Source organism: Gallus gallus, chromosome 2 (genome assembly GCF_016699485.2).
Source record: "Gallus gallus isolate bGalGal1 chromosome 2, bGalGal1.mat.broiler.GRCg7b, whole genome shotgun sequence".
Taxonomy (NCBI): Eukaryota; Metazoa; Chordata; class Aves; order Galliformes; family Phasianidae; genus Gallus; species Gallus gallus.
Genome location: NC_052533.1, coordinates 9,636,917 through 9,658,544, shown reverse-complemented (window position 1 = coordinate 9,658,544; position 21,628 = coordinate 9,636,917). Strand labels below are relative to the sequence as shown.

The following is a 21,628-nucleotide window of genomic DNA, read 5'->3' as shown; positions in this document are numbered from 1 at the left end:
CTGTAAGGTAGTACAGAAGATGGGAGATGGAATAATCTGGAAACAGCTTCTTTGACCTTTTTCTTACCTGCCCATCAGCTGCCATTAGAGACAAAGTGACATAGTGCATTAAGGGACTTGCCATGGCAAGCATTATAAAACAGGAAAAAAAAAAAGTAGGTTCCTGATTACAAATAAAATAGTATGTGGTGATAGCAGGATGTAGGAGAAGATCAAGTTTATGATGGAAAATTATTTGGGTTTCTTGACTGGGTTCCCAATTTACATTGTCTTATGCACCCTATTAACTGAAATGAGTATGGGAAGGTATGTAATGTAGGGAACACAATAAATTTGTTGCATACCTTTTGGGATAGAAATGTTGATGCAGTACACGGGGCAGTGGAGGATAAGGCATTACATGTAACCTACCCACACAGTAAACTTTGTGAAGAATGCCTTTTAGTAATACCTTACTTTTGACATCATCTTTCTGAATTCATTTGGAGCTGTGTTCTTTTAAAAGGAATGAAGAAAGACTCAGTCTCCATGAGCAAGTGATTCCTCTGGAGGACGTTTATGCAGACACCAGCATGGGCAAAGCCTTAGTAAATGCTATCTACCCGTAACAAGTATTACCATCAAATGTTCCTATGAAGTTTTATGACCCCCTTCCTGAAATCAACATACAGAAGCAGTCTTTGTTTGAATCTCTATTACTTATTTTAGGAGAGAAGATTTTGTAACTCCATACCTATTGTTCCAAGAATTCTCCAGTCACGATGTACTTCCATCATATTAGCATTGCTGAGTCCAATGAATTACTTAAATATTTCTTTGTGATGTTCAGTTTGACAATTACTGCACATTAAAAGTTTCGTTTAACTGTGATTAAGAGATTCTCAAAACTTTGGAATTGCTCCTAGGTTATATTAATACTCAGAAGTTACTTATTACCTTCTTTATCATTCCTAGCATGACATAGTTCTGATGAGACATTTTGCAAACAAGTATATTGACTGACTTAAAAGAAGCTGATTAGTCATTAGACTCTCACAATTCCCCAAATATTTTCAAAGAAAATATAATCTCTGTGGCTTTCTTTAGAGTTTAATCTGTCTTGAAGTACTCATCCAAGGCTTCCATCGAGTCTTAAATACTTATTAATAAGGTAAAGATAGTGGGTGGTTAGAACCAGGCTGAGCTTTCATGTCTCTTACTGTTGTTTTTCTTTCAGGATGTGTTGGAGTTTGGGATAACATCACCTGTTGGCGTCCTGCAAAGATTGGAGAGACTGTCACTGTCCCTTGTCCAAAAATATTTAGCCTTGTTTCTGGAAAACCAGGTATTTAACTTTAAAGTGTATTTTTTTTCTCATTTCTTTTTAGTGTTTGATAAAATAATGTGTTAAAAATGTTGACTTGGAGCTTAAGGTTTTAGTTTTCTTAAGAGCTGAAATAACAGATTTTCAACGGAGCTGTTCATGATACATCATGGAAAGACCAAATAATTGTCTTGGTGTTCCATCTGGTATTCTTTGATTTAGGTACTAAACATACGTAAATTCTGATACAGTGCAGCTCATCACAGCTGTAGACGTTGCTTACTCTTCTGGGCCTGTCTGCATTAATAATTAATGCAGCTGAACCGGACTGACATCTTTAACAGCTGCCATCAGATTACATACAGGTTGTTCCTTCTGTGCTTAGGAGAGGCACTCTGCCATGCCTTCATGAGAGTTATGAGCCAACATTAACACATAATAGCAAAAAAATTATCACTATTAAAATTTAAGGGAATTATTATGAAACCTTTAATGCTGGTTTCTAATGGAACTTGAAAAGTACTCCTCAGTGTCTAAGATTTCTAAGACCTATTCATGGAATCGTAGAATTGCTCAGGTTGGAAAAGGCCTTAAAGATCATCAAGTCCAATCGCAAGCTAACCATACTACCCTAACTCTAAAAACCCACTGCTAAATCATGTCCCTGAGCACCACATCCAAACAGTTTTGAAACACATTCATGGATGGTGACTCAACCACCTCCTTGGGGAGCCTATTCCAGTGCTTAACAACTCTTTGTGTAAAGAATTTTTTCCTCATATCCAATCTAAACTTACCCTGGTGTAACCTGAGGCCATTTCCCCTCGTTCTGTCACAGTGAGAAGAGACCAGCCCCGCTCTCACTATAATCACCTTTCAGATATTAGAAGAGAGCAATAATGTCTCCCCTCAGCCTCTTCTTTCCCAGACTAAACAGTCCTATTATAAGTCTACCATCTTTTGCACCATCTTGTTGATATATATTACTGCAGTTTAATTTTGCTCTTTACCTTTTCAGTGGGTTTTAAAAATAGATGATGCACGCATAGCTTTTCACGTATATATCTCAAAATGCGGAAGGAAAATTCTTATCCTTCTTGCTCAGGTGAGAGCAACTTTGTCATGAAAAAGTGGTGAAAGATGTAAAATCTGATAGAGCGATTCTGCCTGTGAGATCTCTATGGAGACCTTTATAAAAATAGAACTTTTACATAAAGAATAACTTCAGATATGACTAAAATATCTTTGTTCTTAAAGCTGCCAATTAAGTCTTTTTACAGTGAAAAACAGATAACTAAAATGAACATCTTCCATGGCTGGTTCATGTAAGATCTAAGTATCTCAGCATGATTATAATTTTTGTTCAACAGTATATCATTTATTTAATTCATATACAGCACATTTCAAATTTGTTTGATTCTTTTGGTGGGAAATTATCAAAATATCTTCAAATGAGAAAGCTAACTTTATTTAGCCATCTTAGTGAGATGTATTTTTTATCTTTTTCAGGGTTTAAAAGGAATTCAAATTTTTCTACAAGAATAGTTAGATTACCTTCTTTTTCATGAAAGTCTTCCAGATCACAAGTAGGCTTTTTAAATATCAGTTCTTTAACAGATTTCTTAACTTGAATTTTTGACTTCAAAAGAATAGTTGTGATTCACATGCAACCGTACAGGCTAGGGACTGACCTGCTGGAAAGGATCTCTGCAAAGAAGGATCTGGGTGTCCTGGTGGACAGCAGGCTGGCCATGAGCCAGCAGTGTGCCCTTGTGGCCAAGAAGGCTGTTAGTATGCTGAGATGCATCAAAAAGAGCATAGCTAGCAGAGTGAGAGAGGTGATCCTCCGCCTCTGCTGTGGTGAGATCACATCTGTAGCTCTGTGTGCAGTTCTGTGTTCCTCAGTTCAAGGCAGGAAACTTTTAGAAAGAGTTGAGTGAATCACCCCAAAGATGATTGAGGCCTGGAGCATCTCCCTTATGAGGAAAGGCTGAGATACCTGGGATTGTGCAGCCTGAAGAAGACAGGAGGGATCTTATCAATGTCTAATGGATAGGATTCAAGTGATTGAGGCTGACTCTTTTCCGTGGTGTGCAGCAACAGGACAAGGGATAACCAACACAGGCTGGAACATAGGAAGTTCTGTACAAACATGAGGAAGAAAATATTTACTTTCAGAGCACTGGAACAGGCAGCTCAGAGAGGCTGTGGAGTCTCCTTTTCTGGTGATATTCAGAACCAGCCTGTGTGACCTACTGTAGGGAATTTGCTTTATCGAAGGGGTTGAACTAGATGATATCCAGAAGCCCAGCCCCTATAATTCTGTGATTCTGTGATCTCATCTTTACAGCTTTTGAACTGGCTGTTAATTTCTTCTGCAGTGATCAAGATTATAGTGTAAGCATTCCACATAATTAATTCTCTGCTTCATATTAAATGACTTTTCATTGTAAAAACAGTTGTATTAACCTATAATGCTTCTGTATTACATGGCAACATAAGTATGAATGTCATGCATTTATTCAGTGATGTTTCATATTAAAATACGTGTCAAATTAAGGTTACATGTTTCAAATCTGAGAAATCTGAAATATTAATTGCATGGAAAGATGATGTAGAAATACCTGGTGCTTTCCATAGAACACTGTCCAACTGTCTTTAAATTAGATAGCCTTACTATACTTACAGAAGAAAAACATTCAGCATCTTCAGTATATGGAATCTTTTCATTGCAAAACCACCTTAGATGCAGTTTGTGCTTCTTTTAACATATTCCTCTGCTCTGCCTAATCAGAGAATCTTGATATAAAGTGAAGGCACTTTAGAATGTATAAATAGGTTATGTTTTCCTTAAAAATGTCATGTCTGTGCCAAACTGCAGAAGTGGTCCTGCAGTTCAGGAAGATGCTGTGATTTGATGTTGAGGTCTGGTTATAAGCTGGAGAGGTTTTGTGGTTTGTCAGTCAACCCTTTGTAGCATATGTACAACTTTCATCTGAACACATTATACAAAGGGGTAACTGAGGAACAAGATAAAAATCAGAAAAGTTTTAGTTTGGAATGTATACAAACATGTTTGGTTATTCTTGATCTAAGCTGATCTGTGACACATTAATTTACCCCTGGGTGTTGGAAAACAGGCATCTTCAAGTTAGTCAAAGACCAGTAATAAACTCCAAACCATAACAATATATTATTAGAAATACAAGCATCGTGAATGTTAAAATTGCTGTAAGAAAGATGAAGGGCAGTTGCTCATGATTTAACATTTTAAGAGTAAATTACAATCATTTTAATGTTTTAATTATTACAATTACAGTAAATTACAATCATTTTTGTTTATTCTAACATGAGACTATTCAGATTTCTCTTTCTGAAGCTGTTCCATATTGGATGAATATTAGTACATATTCATTAGGTTAAGGAGTAGTATTATAGATTGCCCCAGTCTCATTGTAACTTCACATGGGAAAGAAGTCAACTTCTTTTCTCAATTCCAATCAAAAAATCTTTTCTGAAACCTTTCAGAATTCCTTTCCAGCCATACTTGCCCATTTTCTGTACCTCCTATAAGAACATCAGTGACTGGTTCAAAGGGTAAGATTCAGCCTGTGTATTTATGTCATTATTCTTCAACCTTTTACAGAGTTCAACCTTTAAAATGCATTACAAACTCTACTGATGTTTGCTGTAGCAGTAATTCACCACCATAATATCTAAGAGCTTTAATAACTCTTCAGGAGACCATTTGGTATTGCCTTCTTGGAAAAAAGTTAAATAACAGGTTGGAATAACTCTCACTTAAATTACTTTTCTGTCAGCTTAGCTTATCTACAAGTTATCCTCTTCATGAAATGAACTGAAAGCCTCCTTCTAGAATACTTCAGACAGTACAAAAAATATTTCAGGCTTTTGCAGATGTAACAGGAATAGCTGTTGTACCAGAGCAGAAGCCTACCATCACAACTTGGAATATTTATTTAGTGCAAAGGCTACTCGAAGCAGTAGTAAAAGCCAAAGTAAAGTTAATGAAGAGCATATGAGAGGAAACAGATGAGTTGCTTTAACAGGAGAGTTAGGAAATAGAGTATATTAATGGCATGTTTCTAGAGGATAACAAAATTAGATTGGCTAAACATTCATTGTTGAGTAGCCTTTTGAATCCTGATTTAAACTCTCAAATTTTGCTTTACAGGAAATATTAGCAAAAATTGTACCAGTAATGGATGGTCAGATATTTTTCCTGACATCTTTAGTACTTGTGGATATAATGACTATGAGGACGATTATAAGGTAGGAAGAACATTCTTTCAATTCATTTAAATGCTGATGTTCAAAATAGCTATGAGACATAATGTGCTTCCAAATAATCCTATTTTATTCTATCATAATTAGTAACAAACTGTAGACATTTTTGGTAGCATTGCTTGCCATGTGCTTAGACTGCAAATGTCATATAAGACAAAAACAGAAATGTAGAATTTTGTGATTATTTGAAACATAAGGCTACGATCAGTTGCCTAAGTGCAGTAATGCATCCACATTTCTAATACTGACTGGGCTTGGGCACTTGTTTTGCATGGTGTTATTTCCAAATGTTTCTATTATGACAAATCATAATAATGCAATAAATCTGTTAATCATATATGCACCATTTGATCGCTGAAACATGTCTAAGTTATCATGAGTAAAATAGAATTAACATAGGTCATTGGAATTATTGCAGATTTATGTTAGACTTAAAATTGGATTAGCAATTAGAAATGATTCAAAAAGCTATCAAGACATCATAAACATAGTGCAAATGGAAAAATGAATTTGTTCAGTTTGTAGAAACTATTTCTTTTTCTTTGTTATTTAGAGAAATACTCTTTCCATGATGTTTTGCCTATTTTCCACCAGCTTTTCTGCTGACTCTAGCAGTGCAAGATTTTATTTACAAAAAATGATTTTGAGATCACAGTGTCAGTAGTTTTGTTACTGTGAGCACATGAAGTAATCTCGTGGATAAACATTCTTAACCACTGGGTTTTCCTGAATTGTAGTATATATATGGAACAGCTCTAGCAGACCTATTCCAGCTGATTTGCAGACATGCTAGCTTTCTAGCTAAGACATGTGGTTCTTGCCATTTCGTTCTGTATTTTAAAGCCCTGCCTGTAGTTGAGCATGAATAAAAAAGAGTTTTTAGAATATATTTCCTTCCTATCCTTTCTGCAGACACATTTCAAAACATTGGTACAATCTCACTCCTTGGGAACAGTCCCACATTACTGCTAAACCAGCCTTTTAAAACACTGTCATCAACCCAGACTTTGTCACAAGGAGTCAAAATAGGTTACGATTTAAAAAAATCTAATGAGCAGATGACAAAATTTCAAGTAGTGAGATGCACATAATTAGCAGAAGTAGTAGTATAAATAGAAAAGCAGATCTTGTTTGAAGTAATTATTACTAATTTAAAGGAGTAATTTGAAATGCAGGTTGACTGTACTTACAGGAATGAAGCTAGAGAAACTGGAAGTGGGTAATAGTAGTGACATTTGAATAAGCCTCACAAAGAATAAATAAGAAACCAGTGAAGATAAAAATCAGAAGAGACGTGGAGAGCAGATATGGGAGAAAATGATTAACAGAAGCATGATTGAGAGAATATTCTAGGCATCTACCATAGATAGTATACAACATAAAAGGATAGCATGTTGCAGGGTGGGAAAGTGGAAGTACAAGCACTGATTGCGTTTCAAGCAACACGGCCTGATGGCCACTGTCCTCTTTTCTCAAGTATCACTATCATTGCTCAGAGGATATTCTTTGCCTGAAGACCCTTACTGGTTAATTCTGTGAGACGTAACAATAATTCTTTTTTAACCTTAAAACTGACAAGTCAAAAAAAGTCAATACAAGAGTGCATGACAAACTGATCCTGTGCAAATACTTAATTTTAATAAGAATATGCAGTTGTAGGGTTTTTGTTTGGTTTCTGTGTTTTTTGTTGTTGTTTTTCTTTGTGATTAAGAAAGGATGGAACTATCAGAATAAAATCTGAAAAGGAAAACAGGAGAGGAAGTGTTTAAATGCATGTCTTCATGGGAGCAGTTATAGAAAATGCAAATATCACTTAGTATTGAGATTTCAGGAGGCATTTAAATGCCGACTGTTACACAGAAAGGAGATGATTTCTTGAATTCAAATCTTATCAGTTAGTGGTAGCATCTTTAAGCAGAAAGCCTTTCCTCAATATTAATCAGTATATTTCAACTGTATTTGACCCAGATTTTCAACAAAAAGAGTTAAAAATGAAATTGTGGCTCTTCAAATAACAAAATATTTTGGACATAAAAATTACATGTGACAATATATTTTTCAGGCAATGTATGAGGTTACTTTCAGAGTTACAGTAAGTACAGAAATAATATTTTAGGAAAAGTGATAAAATACTTTTTCTATGGTAAGTCTTAAATATTTTTCCATATTCTTTCCATGAAGAAAATGTTTGCAGAAGAGGTAGAAACTGTCTTTGTTACAGATCGATACCTGTATCTTCCCTACTGAATTAGTTTCCATTATAGACCCACTTGTAGGGTCTATAATGGGTCTGCATTTATAGGTAACCACTTTAATGAGTATGACTCTGAACAAACAATTATGTTTTCATCACATCGAATTGTGTATTTAAACCTTCATTACATACTTCCAATCCTTTTCCTATAAGAAAATTGGTTGCTGCTAACCTTCAAGGTAAACTTTTAGATTCATCTTCTTCATTCAAATAAGTAGCTTCTTATTTCTTGTATATTTCCATTGAGCTTGTGGCACCACAGTGGCAAAATGGGTAACTTGATTTGACCATACAGGAAAAACATGTCAAGGTGTGTTAACCCAACACAAACTTTACTGCAACCTTTTCTTTCACATCAACAATTCTGACCTTTTAGTTAGACGCACGAGTCCAGGATGTCCTCAGAGGGTACTATGCTCTTTATCAGTATTACTAATACAAGTCAAGCTGCCTAGTGAATGTAAAGGACTGAAATGTGGCCACTTTATTTAAAAAAAAAAAAAAAAAAAGGGACAGCTACAAGTTAGTTAATACAGTATTATCTAATCTTAGCTTGAATTGACCTGGCTTTTATTATATCACAGGCTATGTGATTCAAACACTTGAGTAATACAAAGACAGATTAATGGAGAGGAAAATTCTCAGTGCTATTACACATGATGAAACTATTGCAACAAGTGCCTAAGTGGAAGTACCATCTATGAAAGAATTATCCCCCATTTGACAAGTTTCCTGAAGCATCCATTCTTAGGCTTCTGTCACAGATAACAACCTCAGTGTGCTGCCCTGGCTACACATCCCAAAACAGTTGGAGTCAAGGCAGCAAGGTCAGGACTGACTCAGACAAACACTGTCATGAATGTCTATAGTTGCCTTTAGAAAACAGGTGCATTACTACTGTCTGTGGACTGTTGCCTTGGACTAATGGATTGTTTGTCCTGAGTCTAAATTGAATGTGTTCCTTTCAAGAAAATGTAATGCATAGTTGCTGTCTGCCAGTGCTTTTTTTGTGTGCCTGTGAGTCATGCTATTTTTGTTTATGTTATATTCTGCATTTTTCATTATTTTTTCACAATATGTGATTAGAGACCAATATTTCTGAAAATGAATACAAAATTCTTCTTCTGTCATCTTCAAGTGAGAAGGATGGGGCATGAGTATAAGCTAATATACTCTCCTCTGGGAGCACAGTGGGAATTTCTTTTATTACATATAGATTGTCCACAGATTAAAGTGAACTGAAAGAGAACCATGTTGGAAAAGGGTTAACAGTAATCTGTTATTGAAAGATCATTAAATACCAAGGAATACATATTTTATGAGATATTTATTTTTGTAAATTCAATTCTGTGCTGTACCATCCAACAATATGAAGAAATGCCGCTTAAGAAATAAGTGGATTGTCCACATCATATAATCAATCTCTTTATTCCAGTTTGTATTTATGCTCTGGTAAGTAAGTTTTACAAGCCTTTAGAAACAGCTGCCATGTTGTTGAAGTTAATGTAAGAGGAGGGAACTAGGATTTGTATTATATTTCCATCTACATTTGCTGGTTTCAGTATTTCTAATGCTCTCAGCCAAGCTGCTAGGCCTAAACCACTTTATATTCATTGTGCAGTTTAAAATTTTCTGATATGTTCTTTCGTGTCAGTATTTAGATATTATGGAATGTATTCTTAAATATGTTTTAAAAATTTAAGAGCTTATAATTCTAATACAAATAATCACATCTGTGAATACGAAACTTATATATAGCATTCCAGAAATATACCGGGCCCCAGAATAAACAAAATAGTCATCTGTGATGATAACGATCATACTCTAGAAGTAATCAGTTATATCTTTTGGTTGAATTAATAAAGAGGTGTTTATTTTTCTTTTACATTGAGGATAATATCTGGTCAGTAGTGATACTCCTTTGAACAAAGAATCAATTCAATTTTGTTCTTGAGCACAGAATACCCTGCTACCCCTAGAGGTCCTTCCAAACCAAGGCTGAGGTTGAAAGATCCCCTGGGTAACTGTCACCTTTCCTAGGAAGCTTCTGTGCCATTTCTACTCTGTAAACCAACAAAAGACTTCAGTCTCCTAAACTTAGTAAAAGAAACGTGAAACTCTCTGTAGAGAAAATGTTAGCAGAAAAAAGGTGTCTGTTCTAAGAAAACAAAACTGTACATAAGAATAGATCTTATGAAAAAGTCTCTTGAGCATTACACTAATTACACAAACTTGTAATCAAATTTCTTTTTCATATGTGTAGTGTTTTCATATCCTTTTAAAACCCATTGGAATTAGTTAGCCATAAAAAGCATTAGGTCTTTATAGCCTACAAAACCATGTGCAAGTCATAACCCACTGATTTTTGTAGTATTTAACCATGAGTTTACTTGGTTATTGGTTGCAATTTGAATATTTGCCTTACAACATTAAAAATATATCGCTGAATTTCAGTTTTGGAATCAGTATTTCTCAGACAACCATGTGAATATTTTGCAAGGCCACATATTTTTACTCCTGATGGAAAAATACTAGTTTTGTTATGCAGAAATTTCCATGTCATTTCAGTTTCAAAACACCATTTTAACTTCATACGTATGGCTTGAATCAGCTTACACTTTGAAAACAGTTACAAAATCTAAAGGGGTTTTGGTATTTTCTCTTTTTGAAAATCTTTTTAAAATGGACGTGTGGTTTAGTTTTGAATTCTGTTTTGGAGTCTCCATACCTTCTTTACACTTCCGTCAGTCTTATTCTTCCTAATTTAATCTGGAGGTAAAAGCTAAATTAGTTGACTAAAACCTGACTGATTATGGTTCACACAGAGTAGTAAGGAATAGAATGTGCTCAGATTACATGAAAGAGGTTGGTTTTCATGTGCTGTTGATTTTTGGATTATTTTGCTGTTAGTTTTGCAGCAGTACAATATGAACACTCTAAGTGGTGCTTTGTAAAATACAGTAACTATATCTACGTCAAGAATCTAATTTCTTTTCCTGGATTTTGACTGCCACAACACAATGCAGAATTTTGTCCTTTGTCTGTCTCCTTTTCTTTGTGTAGTTATTAAATACGTAAATTCAGAACTTCATTTGCCAGTTTTTTTGCCGAATCATTAGGAGTGTCATAGTTGTAACAATCTAAATATTTTGCGTAGTTTTGCAAATCATAACACACACATTCAAACAATCACAATTTTTGATTCTATGGATTCAAAATACAATAGTGTTTATTTAGCCTTGCAGTAGTTTGAGAAACAGGTTTATCTGAGGGTGTGGCTAGTTGAAAGTAGACCTGAAAGGAAAAATTTGTCCTCTTAACCAGGAGCACTGAGAGCTTATGAATTAGATACCAAATCTCCAGGAAATTATGGAGGCATTATTATGGACAGCTCAGTCAAGAACTTCATGTAGAATATTTTACTGGTTAAAAAAAAACAAAAAAACAAAAAAAACAACAAACGTATAGAATTTTATTCCTAAGGGAAGGAATAAAAGTAAAATATAACCATACACCAAATAAAAAATAGCTTTCAATGATGCTGTTCTCTCAACATCTACCTATTTAAATTTTACATTCACGTCTTGGGAAGCAGAGGGCACAAGTCTGAAAGTAAACGTAGACCGAGGTTCTAAGAGGCAACATAGCTGTAAGACATTGGTTATAAGAAGTTACAGAATTGGTTATAAGTTGTTACAAAAGGGCTTTTAACTCTTAAAGCTTTTTATCAAAACTTTTCCTGCATACAACGTACAATACATGCAACGTGCTATTATGAAGAAAAACAAATTGGAAATACATATCTTGGTTTTCTTTAACAATCCTATAAATTCATTCTGCAGTACTGTTTTCTGCAAGATAACTTTTAAAAGAAAAACAAAGGGTATTTTAAACAAAAACAACATCTAGCAACAGAAAAAAATGAATTAAGAAGACAAACTCGAACTGTAGCTATGCGAAAGCTTTCGTCAGTTAAACTGTATGGTTTTGAACTAAGCTGAATTGAAGAACACTGTCTTCAATTTTATTTAAAACAAGTTTACTTGATTTACCTTAGCATGTAACTGACTTAGAAAGTATACATAGTGTGTGCTTACACCACTGTATGTACATATGAAAGCCCCCATATGTTGCAAGAATTATGCAATGAAATATGCAAATCTGTATTTTTTATAAATTTCTGTGACAAAAAAAAGTTATTTAATGCACAGTAGGTGCTGGCACCTGATGATTCGAGATTTCATCTACCAGGAGTAAATGATCCTTGAGGGTCTCTTCTATCTCAGGGTACTCTATGACTTGGTGAATGGCAAGCTGGACATGGGCCAGCAATGTGTTATCACAGCCCAGAAAGCCAACTGTATCCTGGGCTGCATCAGAAGAAGATTAGCCAGCAGGGCAGGAGAGGTGATCCTGCCTCCCTACTCTGTGATGGTGAGACCTCATTTGTAGTAGTGTGTCCAGATTTGGAGTCCTCAGACATTCAAGGTTAGGCAGGTCCAGGCTCTGAGCACCCTGATCTAGTTGTAGAAGTCTCTGTTCTTTGCAAGGGTGTTGGACTAGCTGATATTTAAAGGTCACTTCCAATTCGAGAAATTCTGTGATTCATGAAATTTCCTTTCAAAAATGCCTCCTCCCTCACTTCCATGTAATTTCTTTGTACCAAACTGTAGCATTTTCTTTTTCATTAATCTTTAGTAACTTTGAGATACATGCTCATTCTGTTACATGCTGGCATCACCACAGTGCTGTGAGTAGTTATCAATAATAATAATATGACAGTTGGCAACATATGGACACACTGCCAAACTGAGATTTTTTAATAGTAAGCAAAAAGTACGCACTTTTATGTGACTAACAATCAAAATTCAGACAAACTTTATCTGACTAGACTATGCAATGTACTCACCTGCATTTAATGCAGACAGCCCTTGCCTTCTGTAGTATCAAAGGAGATGTAGTCTTTGGAGTCTGGCTGCAAGTCGTCTTATCCTAATTTCCTTGAATCATCACAAGCACAATGAAGGACATGAATCATAGCATAGAAGAGTCTCTTCTCTTCCACTGATTCCCTTGAGAGAGAGAGAATGACTAGTTCTGTTGAGCTTCCTAGCTTTTAGAAGGATTATATACCATTATTGTATGGATTAAGCTAAAGGAAGCCTTATTCATTTCTTCTAATCAGTGGTAGCTATTTGAAATCTTTTTTTTACAAACTCATTAGGGTTGTTTTTTTCATGGTATTATTACTGATAAAACAGAACTGTGGTATCTGAAATTCTGTGGGAGTTAGACCTCAGTTGAAAAAATTCCAAACAAAAGCAAGAAAAAATGCTAAGCTTCAAATGCTGGCCTTTAAAACAAGTTTGAAAAAAAAAAATTCTTAATAGAAATAAAGCCCAAGAATGTGTAATGCTTTTATTGCCTGATGGAAAGCTAACCAAGTCAGTGGAGAAAAACCTGAGACAGAGGAATATTGCCCAACTTTAGACTCCCACGATTTTCATCTGCTCTGGACTTTCTTGGTTTCCTTTGTATTTAACGAAGATAAACTAGGTGTTTTTACTTTATTATCCTTCTAAATTATTTTAGATTTTTCTTGTAGGACAAGATGAATAATGCTGCTGCTTTCGTTCCTTGGTTATAAAGAAAACTTGCTCAGATGAATTCACCCCTGCAAAATTCACAGGCTTAGTGCATCTCTTGCTTTACTGTACTGTCCTGCACTTGCTTCTAGCTTACTCTGAGGAAGAAAACAGGAACTGTGCATTCCTGGACATTAAGAAAGTTTACAGGAAAGTAAAATTACTTATCCTAAGATCAACTTTATACAGCTCTGCAAAAATTTGTTCCATTAAAAAAAATTAGCAGTTGAATTTCATCAAGCAGATAAATTTCAAAGTTGTTACTCTGTGTAATGGAATCCCTTGAGATTCCAAGAAAAGAGAAAGGAAAATATACATTGAGTTCAAGTTGTTCTTGATGTGAAGTAATGCAGAACATATAAGCAGAATTGAGGTTTTCCTGTGGGAACATTGGCTGCAATTTCCCAATAATGAATTCTGATCCAGAATCATTCTTATGATCTTATTGGTGCATGCCATCTAAAGAGTATAGTGACCATGGGTCTTTAGAGTTTGTAAATCAGTTGATTCTGTGTTCCTTGTTTATGCAAATGCAGTGTGTTATGTGTCTAGGGTAGGAATGAGGGGGAGAATGTAGGACCAGAGCAACTCATTCTGAAATGAAGATGGGCAAAGATAGGGAAAAAATGAGCAAAGGCAATGCAGACTAAACATAGTTACACATGTTATACACTTGGCACCAAACCATTTACATATTTCCTAAACAAATACTTCCAAGTCAAGACAAAAATTAAGGAGAAGATACAGTCTTTCTGTAGATCTGGTGTACTTGGACCTTTTAAAGGAATAGGAACATCATAAAAATACAATACATAGATGAGAATTAGGTGATGACACAAGTAGCATCTGTTTTATAGGCAATGGACTTGTTGAATTGCAAGTAATTGCATCAGAAGTGATCAAAAAAGTAAGAGATTTCTTCTTTTCCATTCAGAATAGAAGTCAAATGTGAAAACTTTCACATTACAGAGTAGGTTTTCTTACCTGATTGGATCTGACTGAGTTCAGAATGTAAGAGCTGGTGCAAGAACAAATTTTTTGGGACTTAAAATCTTTTCCATGCCAGCACAGTTAACCACACGGAATTCTTCAAGTCATTTACATAAAGTTACTTATCACATATTATAAAAACTCAAAAGGTGAAATTCAACTTGCAAATCAAAATTCCTAAAGGCAAGAAATATGTTTGAGATGTACATGACTAATCACTAGTATGTGGAAATGGCATTGATGTGATTGCATAAACACAGATATCTAGCATCATTTGGCATCACTGCCATTACAGAAAAGAGATCCTATGTCATATCTGCCATGCAGTTGTCTTAGATACCATGGGACTTCTCAAATAGGACTAGTTCACTGCATTTAGGGTAATAGGTATCGTTTGTTAATTATGTCAGTGGAATTGTGTTGACCAGAAGGTGATGTCTACTTAGGGGTGAATTGAATGTCTCCTTTGACTGCAGTTCTTTTTTTCTGCAATCAGTATCTCTGGATGCGGAAGGAGAGCTAATATGTTGTCATGACAGTCGGAAAAGCTGAGTGAGCATGATGCTAAAGTCAAATACTAAACGTGGGATTGTGGTGGATGAGACGATATTTTCATCCTGTCTCACTTGTTATATTATCATCCATGATTGCCTACAAGGCTGTTCTTATCTCGTGCACTGATCTGAAACCAGCTGGTGCTAAATTTGGCATGCTCAGTGCAGTGTAATGAGTTTGTAGCTGCACTTCAGATAGTCTGGCCAGCAAAAAAGTGATTTAATAGCAGGTTTCTTACTGCTTAGATATTTTGTAGCTAGAATGTTGTTATTCTCTGGTTTTCCCTTTTGTATTAGAAAGGAGATGATATTGAGGTATTCTGTACTGATCAGTAAAATGCGCACTTTTGGCTGACTATGATTTAAGACATTGTAGACATTAAACATGAAGGTACTAATATAGCCTACCTGAATTTGCTTCGATTTGTGTGATAGTAAGTCATGTAGCAGTGCTTGCATTTGTGTGTGTTACACAGCTTGGATTAGTCACTCAGAAGAATAAAGACGCATACTCATAGAATTTGAGATCCACTCCTGCAGAAGATGTGGAAAACCTTTGGGTGAAGTCATAGTAAAGGACATTATGACTCATTTTTGTGAAACTAAATTCAGTGTCAGGTAAAAGCCAAATACCAGGTTAATGAGTTTTCAAAAGTGTCAAAGATTGAAGGATAGCTATTGTATTGTTGAAAGGAAATGTGCAAGTTGAAATTACTTCTTGTAGCTACTGGATTCTGTTCTGTCATGTAAATGTGGGTAAGTAGTCACTAGCAACAGAACTACATAAACAAAATCGCTAGCATTTTTAGTGTAAGCAAATATATTTCAGTAATTCAAATATTTTTATGGGTTCTTACTTCAAAATAGCAATATTTCTATTACTGTCAGCTTCCTAGTACTTCCCATGTGTCATATGTGTGCAGAGTTGTTTACGGGATTCTCAGAAAAAGTATTTGAAAGCCTAATAAAAATGTCAACATGAGAATTTTTGAATGCAGAAAGGAGGTGATTCACCTAGGCAGAGGGAACTGTCTGCAGTATAGAGACCATAGTACTTAAAGATGCATACAGTTTAATCAGTGTAGTCATCTGTTTAGCAGCAAATGCATGAGCTTACATGTGCCAGACTTACACACATCTTGGAGTTATTTCTGCTGCTTGGCAGAAGAAGACTGTCTCTGGGGACTGTATAACCAACTCATAAAACACTTCTGCCACTGCGCAGCAGAAAGAGACGATACAGCTTTTTAAGGTTTTCTAGCACAGTGAGAAACCCAACTGAGAGGGAAGAAGTCATTTCTAGCAGGGGCTGTGAAGGACACACTTTGCAGAAGTCCTGGTTTATGTGATTACTCTTTGAAGAGTACTGGTAAATACAAGTTACAAAGGGACGATGGTTGCTTTAACACTGCAGGATTTATTAAGTTACTTTGTGGTTCCCAAGACTAGAAGATGAGAGCATTGTAAATTATTCCCTGTGTTGTCCCCCTACTTTTACCAGGTTTTATGTGTATGGCTTTATCATACTGGGAGAGACCTCATTGCTGCTCTTCTGAAATGTGATGACTTCTGTTTAGTTGAGTATCAGTGTTACTATTTAAAGGGCATATCTGCTGATCATTTTTTTTTCTGAGAAACTGAACGTGAAAACTTCCTCTCAGTATTTAAACAACACAGATTTGCTGTCATTGCAACTTCTTTTGCAAGTGACATTTATCTCCTTCAAATTTACAATATTTACTTGATGGATGTTAAGAAGTTTTGATTTAGAGACCCTCCAGATTTCTGTTTGTATGTTCTGTAGAAAAGCATTTTAATGGGGCCTGCAGATGCCAACAAGATGATAACAAATAGAACAACATATCGTGGAACTGCTGTGCACTGTTTCCAGGCTTTGCAGTGTGTTTTTGCACCACTTGATGGGCAGGCAGTAAGTCAGGGAATAAAATTCTCCACCTCCTAGAATGCTGATGATAGATCATGAAGCTGCCCAATCATTAAGTCATTTATTGGAGCATCCTTCTTCCATGATTTTCCAGGGCAGGGCAGGTTGAATAAAAGAGTGCCCAGTGTATTTGCAGCATTTTAATTGAGTTACTTTTCCCTTTTCTAACAGTTTTCTTAAAGGTACTGCTTTATTACTGCTTTTAGAGATGCAGCTATAAGATCTGAGCACTATAAATATGTGCAGTACATATAGAAATTCTGTCTGTTTTATTTAATGTATTCTATATTGCTGTTAAAAACTTTTATTTCACATAGCAAAAAATTCTGTAATTTTAGCATTTTATCTAACTTCATGGAAAATAATGTTATCACTTCGCTCTAGGCACAAATGAACAAGCAGTTTAATTCTGAGAGTAGTTAGCGTTATCGTTGTCATTCAGAATGGGTTTTAATGTAATACATTGCTGGCAAATTTACATACAACTGTAGTTAATGATCAGACTGCACACTTCAGTCTGCCTTTCCTCTGCTCTGCTCTAATTCCTTTCCAAGTTTCAGCAACTAACTTTACAAAACAAGGAATGGGAAAGGGTTGTTTGGGTGACAAGTATTTGAACATACAGATTAGGAAATGAATGGAATTTAAACATGTCCTTAAGATGAATGGGACTTTAACGTCTTTAAAATTATGATCATGTATAAATGCATGACTAAGTACACTGGAGCAGAAGGACTGAGAGATTGTCTCTTTCAGTGATAACCCATTCTTTCAAACTGCGTCTCATTCTTCCATTTCAGTTGTCTATGAACATTTTTTAACCAGATACTTTTTTTTTTTTACCTCATTGACATGGGATAATCAGCTAAAATTGCAACTTGTGCGTCTGAATTTCTTAGGCTGAATTTTCTACTGATGTCTATTGGTTTGATCCACTGCATTGCAAAAATATGTTGGAATAAAGGTATAACACATTCTTATCATGTTCTAAAGAGCAAAGCATGAAAATAATGCTTATTTAGTCTTGAGAGCTATTTAATGGAAAATTATATCACTTCAATTCAAATATCAGTAAGTGGTTTCAGTATGTGTATATTTTTGTGCAGGTCAACTTCTATGTAAGAGTGAAGGCAATTTATACCCTTGGTCACAGCGTATCTCTGATTGCTCTTACAACAGGAAGTATAATTCTTTGCCTTTTCAGGTATGTATGTTTCAGTAGTAAATATGCACAATAATAAAACAGTTTTAATCATTGTCTTATTACTGATTTCCCAGATTTAAAAAAAATATATATCATTTTTACATTTTTGTCAAACAGCTGACAGTAACGTAATGCTAACAGGATTTTTGCCAGCACCAGTCATTAAAAAAAAATTCAAAGCACTTTGCAAACGTATAGACATTACAGCCTATGTAAAGAATAATCATTTAGGAATGAATCTATAAAGTAATTTTTATTTCATTTTAAAAATCAATACATTGAATTGTTCTTGAAAATAAGTAGGATGCTGGTCTCAACACCAGACAATTGGGCAGCCATGCTTTTCAGAAACTTCTGAGTGGTCTCCAGGCATGAGAGGTAATCCAAGAGGGTTTGTAAAGGTGTGTGTGCTGTAGGATAGTACTGGCTGTGCAGTGTTATTCTTAGGCAGTGTTGGGAAAAGCAGTACTGTCTACTATTTTTGCCTCATTTCTGGGCATTTTCTGAGATAGAAAGCTATCCCCATCTGTCAAAAGAAAGAGCAGAATCTTATTGATATCATAGCTTTTCTCATTTTCTCAACCTTCATGCCTTTATCACTTCTGTCTAATAGAATGGCTTTCATATTCTCCGATACTAACCTTACACAACTTTCCACTTCCACTCTAAGAAGAACAAGAAAACGCATCTCTCAAATTAGTATTAAAAAATTACATTAGATTTAGAGGGCTGCATAGTTCCAGACCTCTGATTAGCTTGTTCCTATGGTATGCTATAAATATTATAGACTACCATAAGATTTTGTCAATATTTAAATATGTAGAGACAGTTCAGAGTGGGTACATGACCCATGATAATATTTTGGAATATCTTTGAAAAAAATGAAGTTACTCATGGGTATCATGTGTCTACTACCAAACACTGTACGCAGATAATGCATTTTCAAAACTGCTAATGCCTAGTAACACAAATTTAGACATTATATCACAGACATCTGAATGTAGCAAAGAGACACTTCTTGTGTTAGACTACAGCTGACGCAATTGTGAAGTGTCAGTGAGAAAAGTGAATGTAAAGGACTATATGTCTCTGCGTATCTCTGACACGTATGGCATCCTGTACGTTTTGGTCCATTTTTAAGGACAGAGTTTGAAAATAAGATTCTGTAAAGTTTAACTTTCTGCTGCTTAACTGTTTACACCTCCTGTCCAACGAGTATACTTTGCCCTGAAAGGTCCAGTGGTTCTTTACAGGTAATTTCAATATAGTATTTGTGAAGATAGTTCACTCACCCCTGAAATACATTCACCTTTGCATGTAATCAGCAAACTGTCTTTGTTGTATTTAAACAGGACGTTAAACAACTTTTCAAATCACATTGACTAAAGGAGATGGGGTAGTTAAAAAGATAGTTAAAAATCACTGAAGTCACTAAAGCAGTAAGGTTTTGAAAACTCTGACTTCATCCAGCAGGATTACGATTTGAACGTGGATATTACTAAAGCCAGACATTATGAAAATTTTGCCTTGCTGGATTTGTATATCTATGCTTCAAATTATACTGCATTTAATTGTGAATACATTCAGTATTGCTTAATGAAAAAAAACACGGACGTGAAAAAGAAGTGGAAATTCTTTTTCAGGTACTACTGTTTAACTTCCACACTCCATTGTATATCATTTCTGGCAGAACAGATACAGCCTCAAGCCTTTCCAGTTGTTTAAAATATCAGCTATAAGCACAAAAAAGGCAGAACCATTGGATGCGTAGAAGGTGATTTTTCCTGAAAGTTTCCATGCAGTTGCAGTTCTGTGTATCTCTTTTACCTTTCTTCCAAAGATGATTCCCACTTTACTTGATGTTATAAAACCATTAGATAGACTCTCAATGTTAATATATGCAAAGGACAGGTTTAGAAGCATTGCAAAACAAAAGGATTCATCTATAGATAATCTTCTAATCTCAGAATAGAGTGTAATGTTTAAACATTAAAAGTAATAATTTTGATTTAGTCAGAAATAGTACCTTTACCCTTTAGTGGGGTTACTTACAACGTAAGTTTCTATTTCTTCATTTTGAATGTCTGAATTTTAGCATATCGTGAAGTTTCAGAAAATTGAAAACTGATTTGAAAGAAATAATATTTTTCAGGTATTTTAAAACACGTTTTTTTTTTTTCCAACTCAGAATGAAAACGAACTGTAGAACAGCATATTTTTGTGTAGCACTTAAATTCGTTACTTACTGTGTAGCTCTTAGAATGCTTCTTTCAAGGTTACTCCTGTATAGCAAACCCAAAAGAATGTCAGATTCTCTAACTGACTCTAATATGTGTATCTTACCAAGAAGGAAAGTATGAATCTGAATCATTTTTATAAGATGTGTTTTCATGTGTATCAACTGTCTGTCAAGATTCAAAATAGTTTTCTATCATGAGTCACGGTGAATAGGATAGCAGCTTTTGTTTCGCTGTTAAAAAACAGCATTTCTTTGTTTCTCTGAATCATCGTACGTAGCCCTAAATAAAAAAGATTGTTTGACCACCCCCTCTGAAAGGTTGATTTGACAGTCTTTTGCAGATCTAATGTTATAATTTCATATACTGAAGGGGATGAAAAGCTAGTAATCTAAGTTAGTCACGAAAAATATTTTCTTCCAGTCCCATCTTGTATGTATTTCACATGCATTGAGTTCCATAGAAAAGTCTCCTCCTGTCCAAAATAATAGTAGTATTTCAGCTTTTCTCAGAACCATTTTCAGCGAAGGACACGTTCAGCCACAGTAATCAGTGTATTTTTTAACAGCTGCTCTAAGTTCAGCCTAGTATTGTGTCCTTTGCCAAACTGCAAGCTATGAGATGGATTTGTCATTTATTTCCCAATGCTCTCTCTAACTGTGCTTGTGTTAGTCACTTCAGAACATGTTATTTGGTGTTCGGTGGAAGTGTTCTTTAAAAATAAAAACATGAAGACAACTTAGAAGCTGGTATTTCATACCACAGTGCTAGCTGTAACATCCTATTTCATCTTCATTCTTTCATTGCTTAGCATTTTTTACATCTCACTCAGAGTTTTTACATCTCACTGGGCAGAAAGGATAGGCAACTTAATGCTTTGCATGCATTTTTAATTGTTCTGGCATTGACATACATTGTAAGATAAAAGCCATTATATAGAAAAATGCAGGAATTAAAGAAATAAAACCAGGAAAAAAAATGATGAGAGCATATTTGGAATTTATGCAGATTAACAGAAGTTTTATTTGCAAAAAAAAAAAAAAAAAAAAAAAAAAAGTGCAGAAATTGAATGAATTGATAATCAGTGTTTACTGTCAACTTATGTTAAAGTGGGGGAGAAACACCATTGGGATCCCTTGGTCTGTGATGGTGAAAAGGAGTAAGAGATCATTTATTTATGTATCTTGG

At 35.1% G+C, this 21,628-nt stretch overlaps 1 protein-coding gene across 3 annotated transcripts in view; it reads left to right on the top strand.

The window, feature by feature from the left end:
• Window positions 1-21,628, top strand: part of VIPR2 (vasoactive intestinal peptide receptor 2) — a 55,593-nt gene that overhangs the window by 12,439 nt on the left and 21,526 nt on the right. For 2 of the 3 annotated variants that reach the window (NM_001014970.2, XM_040680260.2), the window contains exons 3-5: window positions 1,217-1,324; window positions 5,499-5,596; window positions 18,106-18,203. In NM_001014970.2, coding sequence (NP_001014970.1) covers window positions 1,217-1,324; window positions 5,499-5,596; window positions 18,106-18,203 — 304 coding nt within the window. The remainder of the gene's footprint in view (window positions 1-1,216; window positions 1,325-5,498; window positions 5,597-18,105; window positions 18,204-21,628) is intronic. The other variant, XM_040680270.2, reaches the window with a different exon arrangement.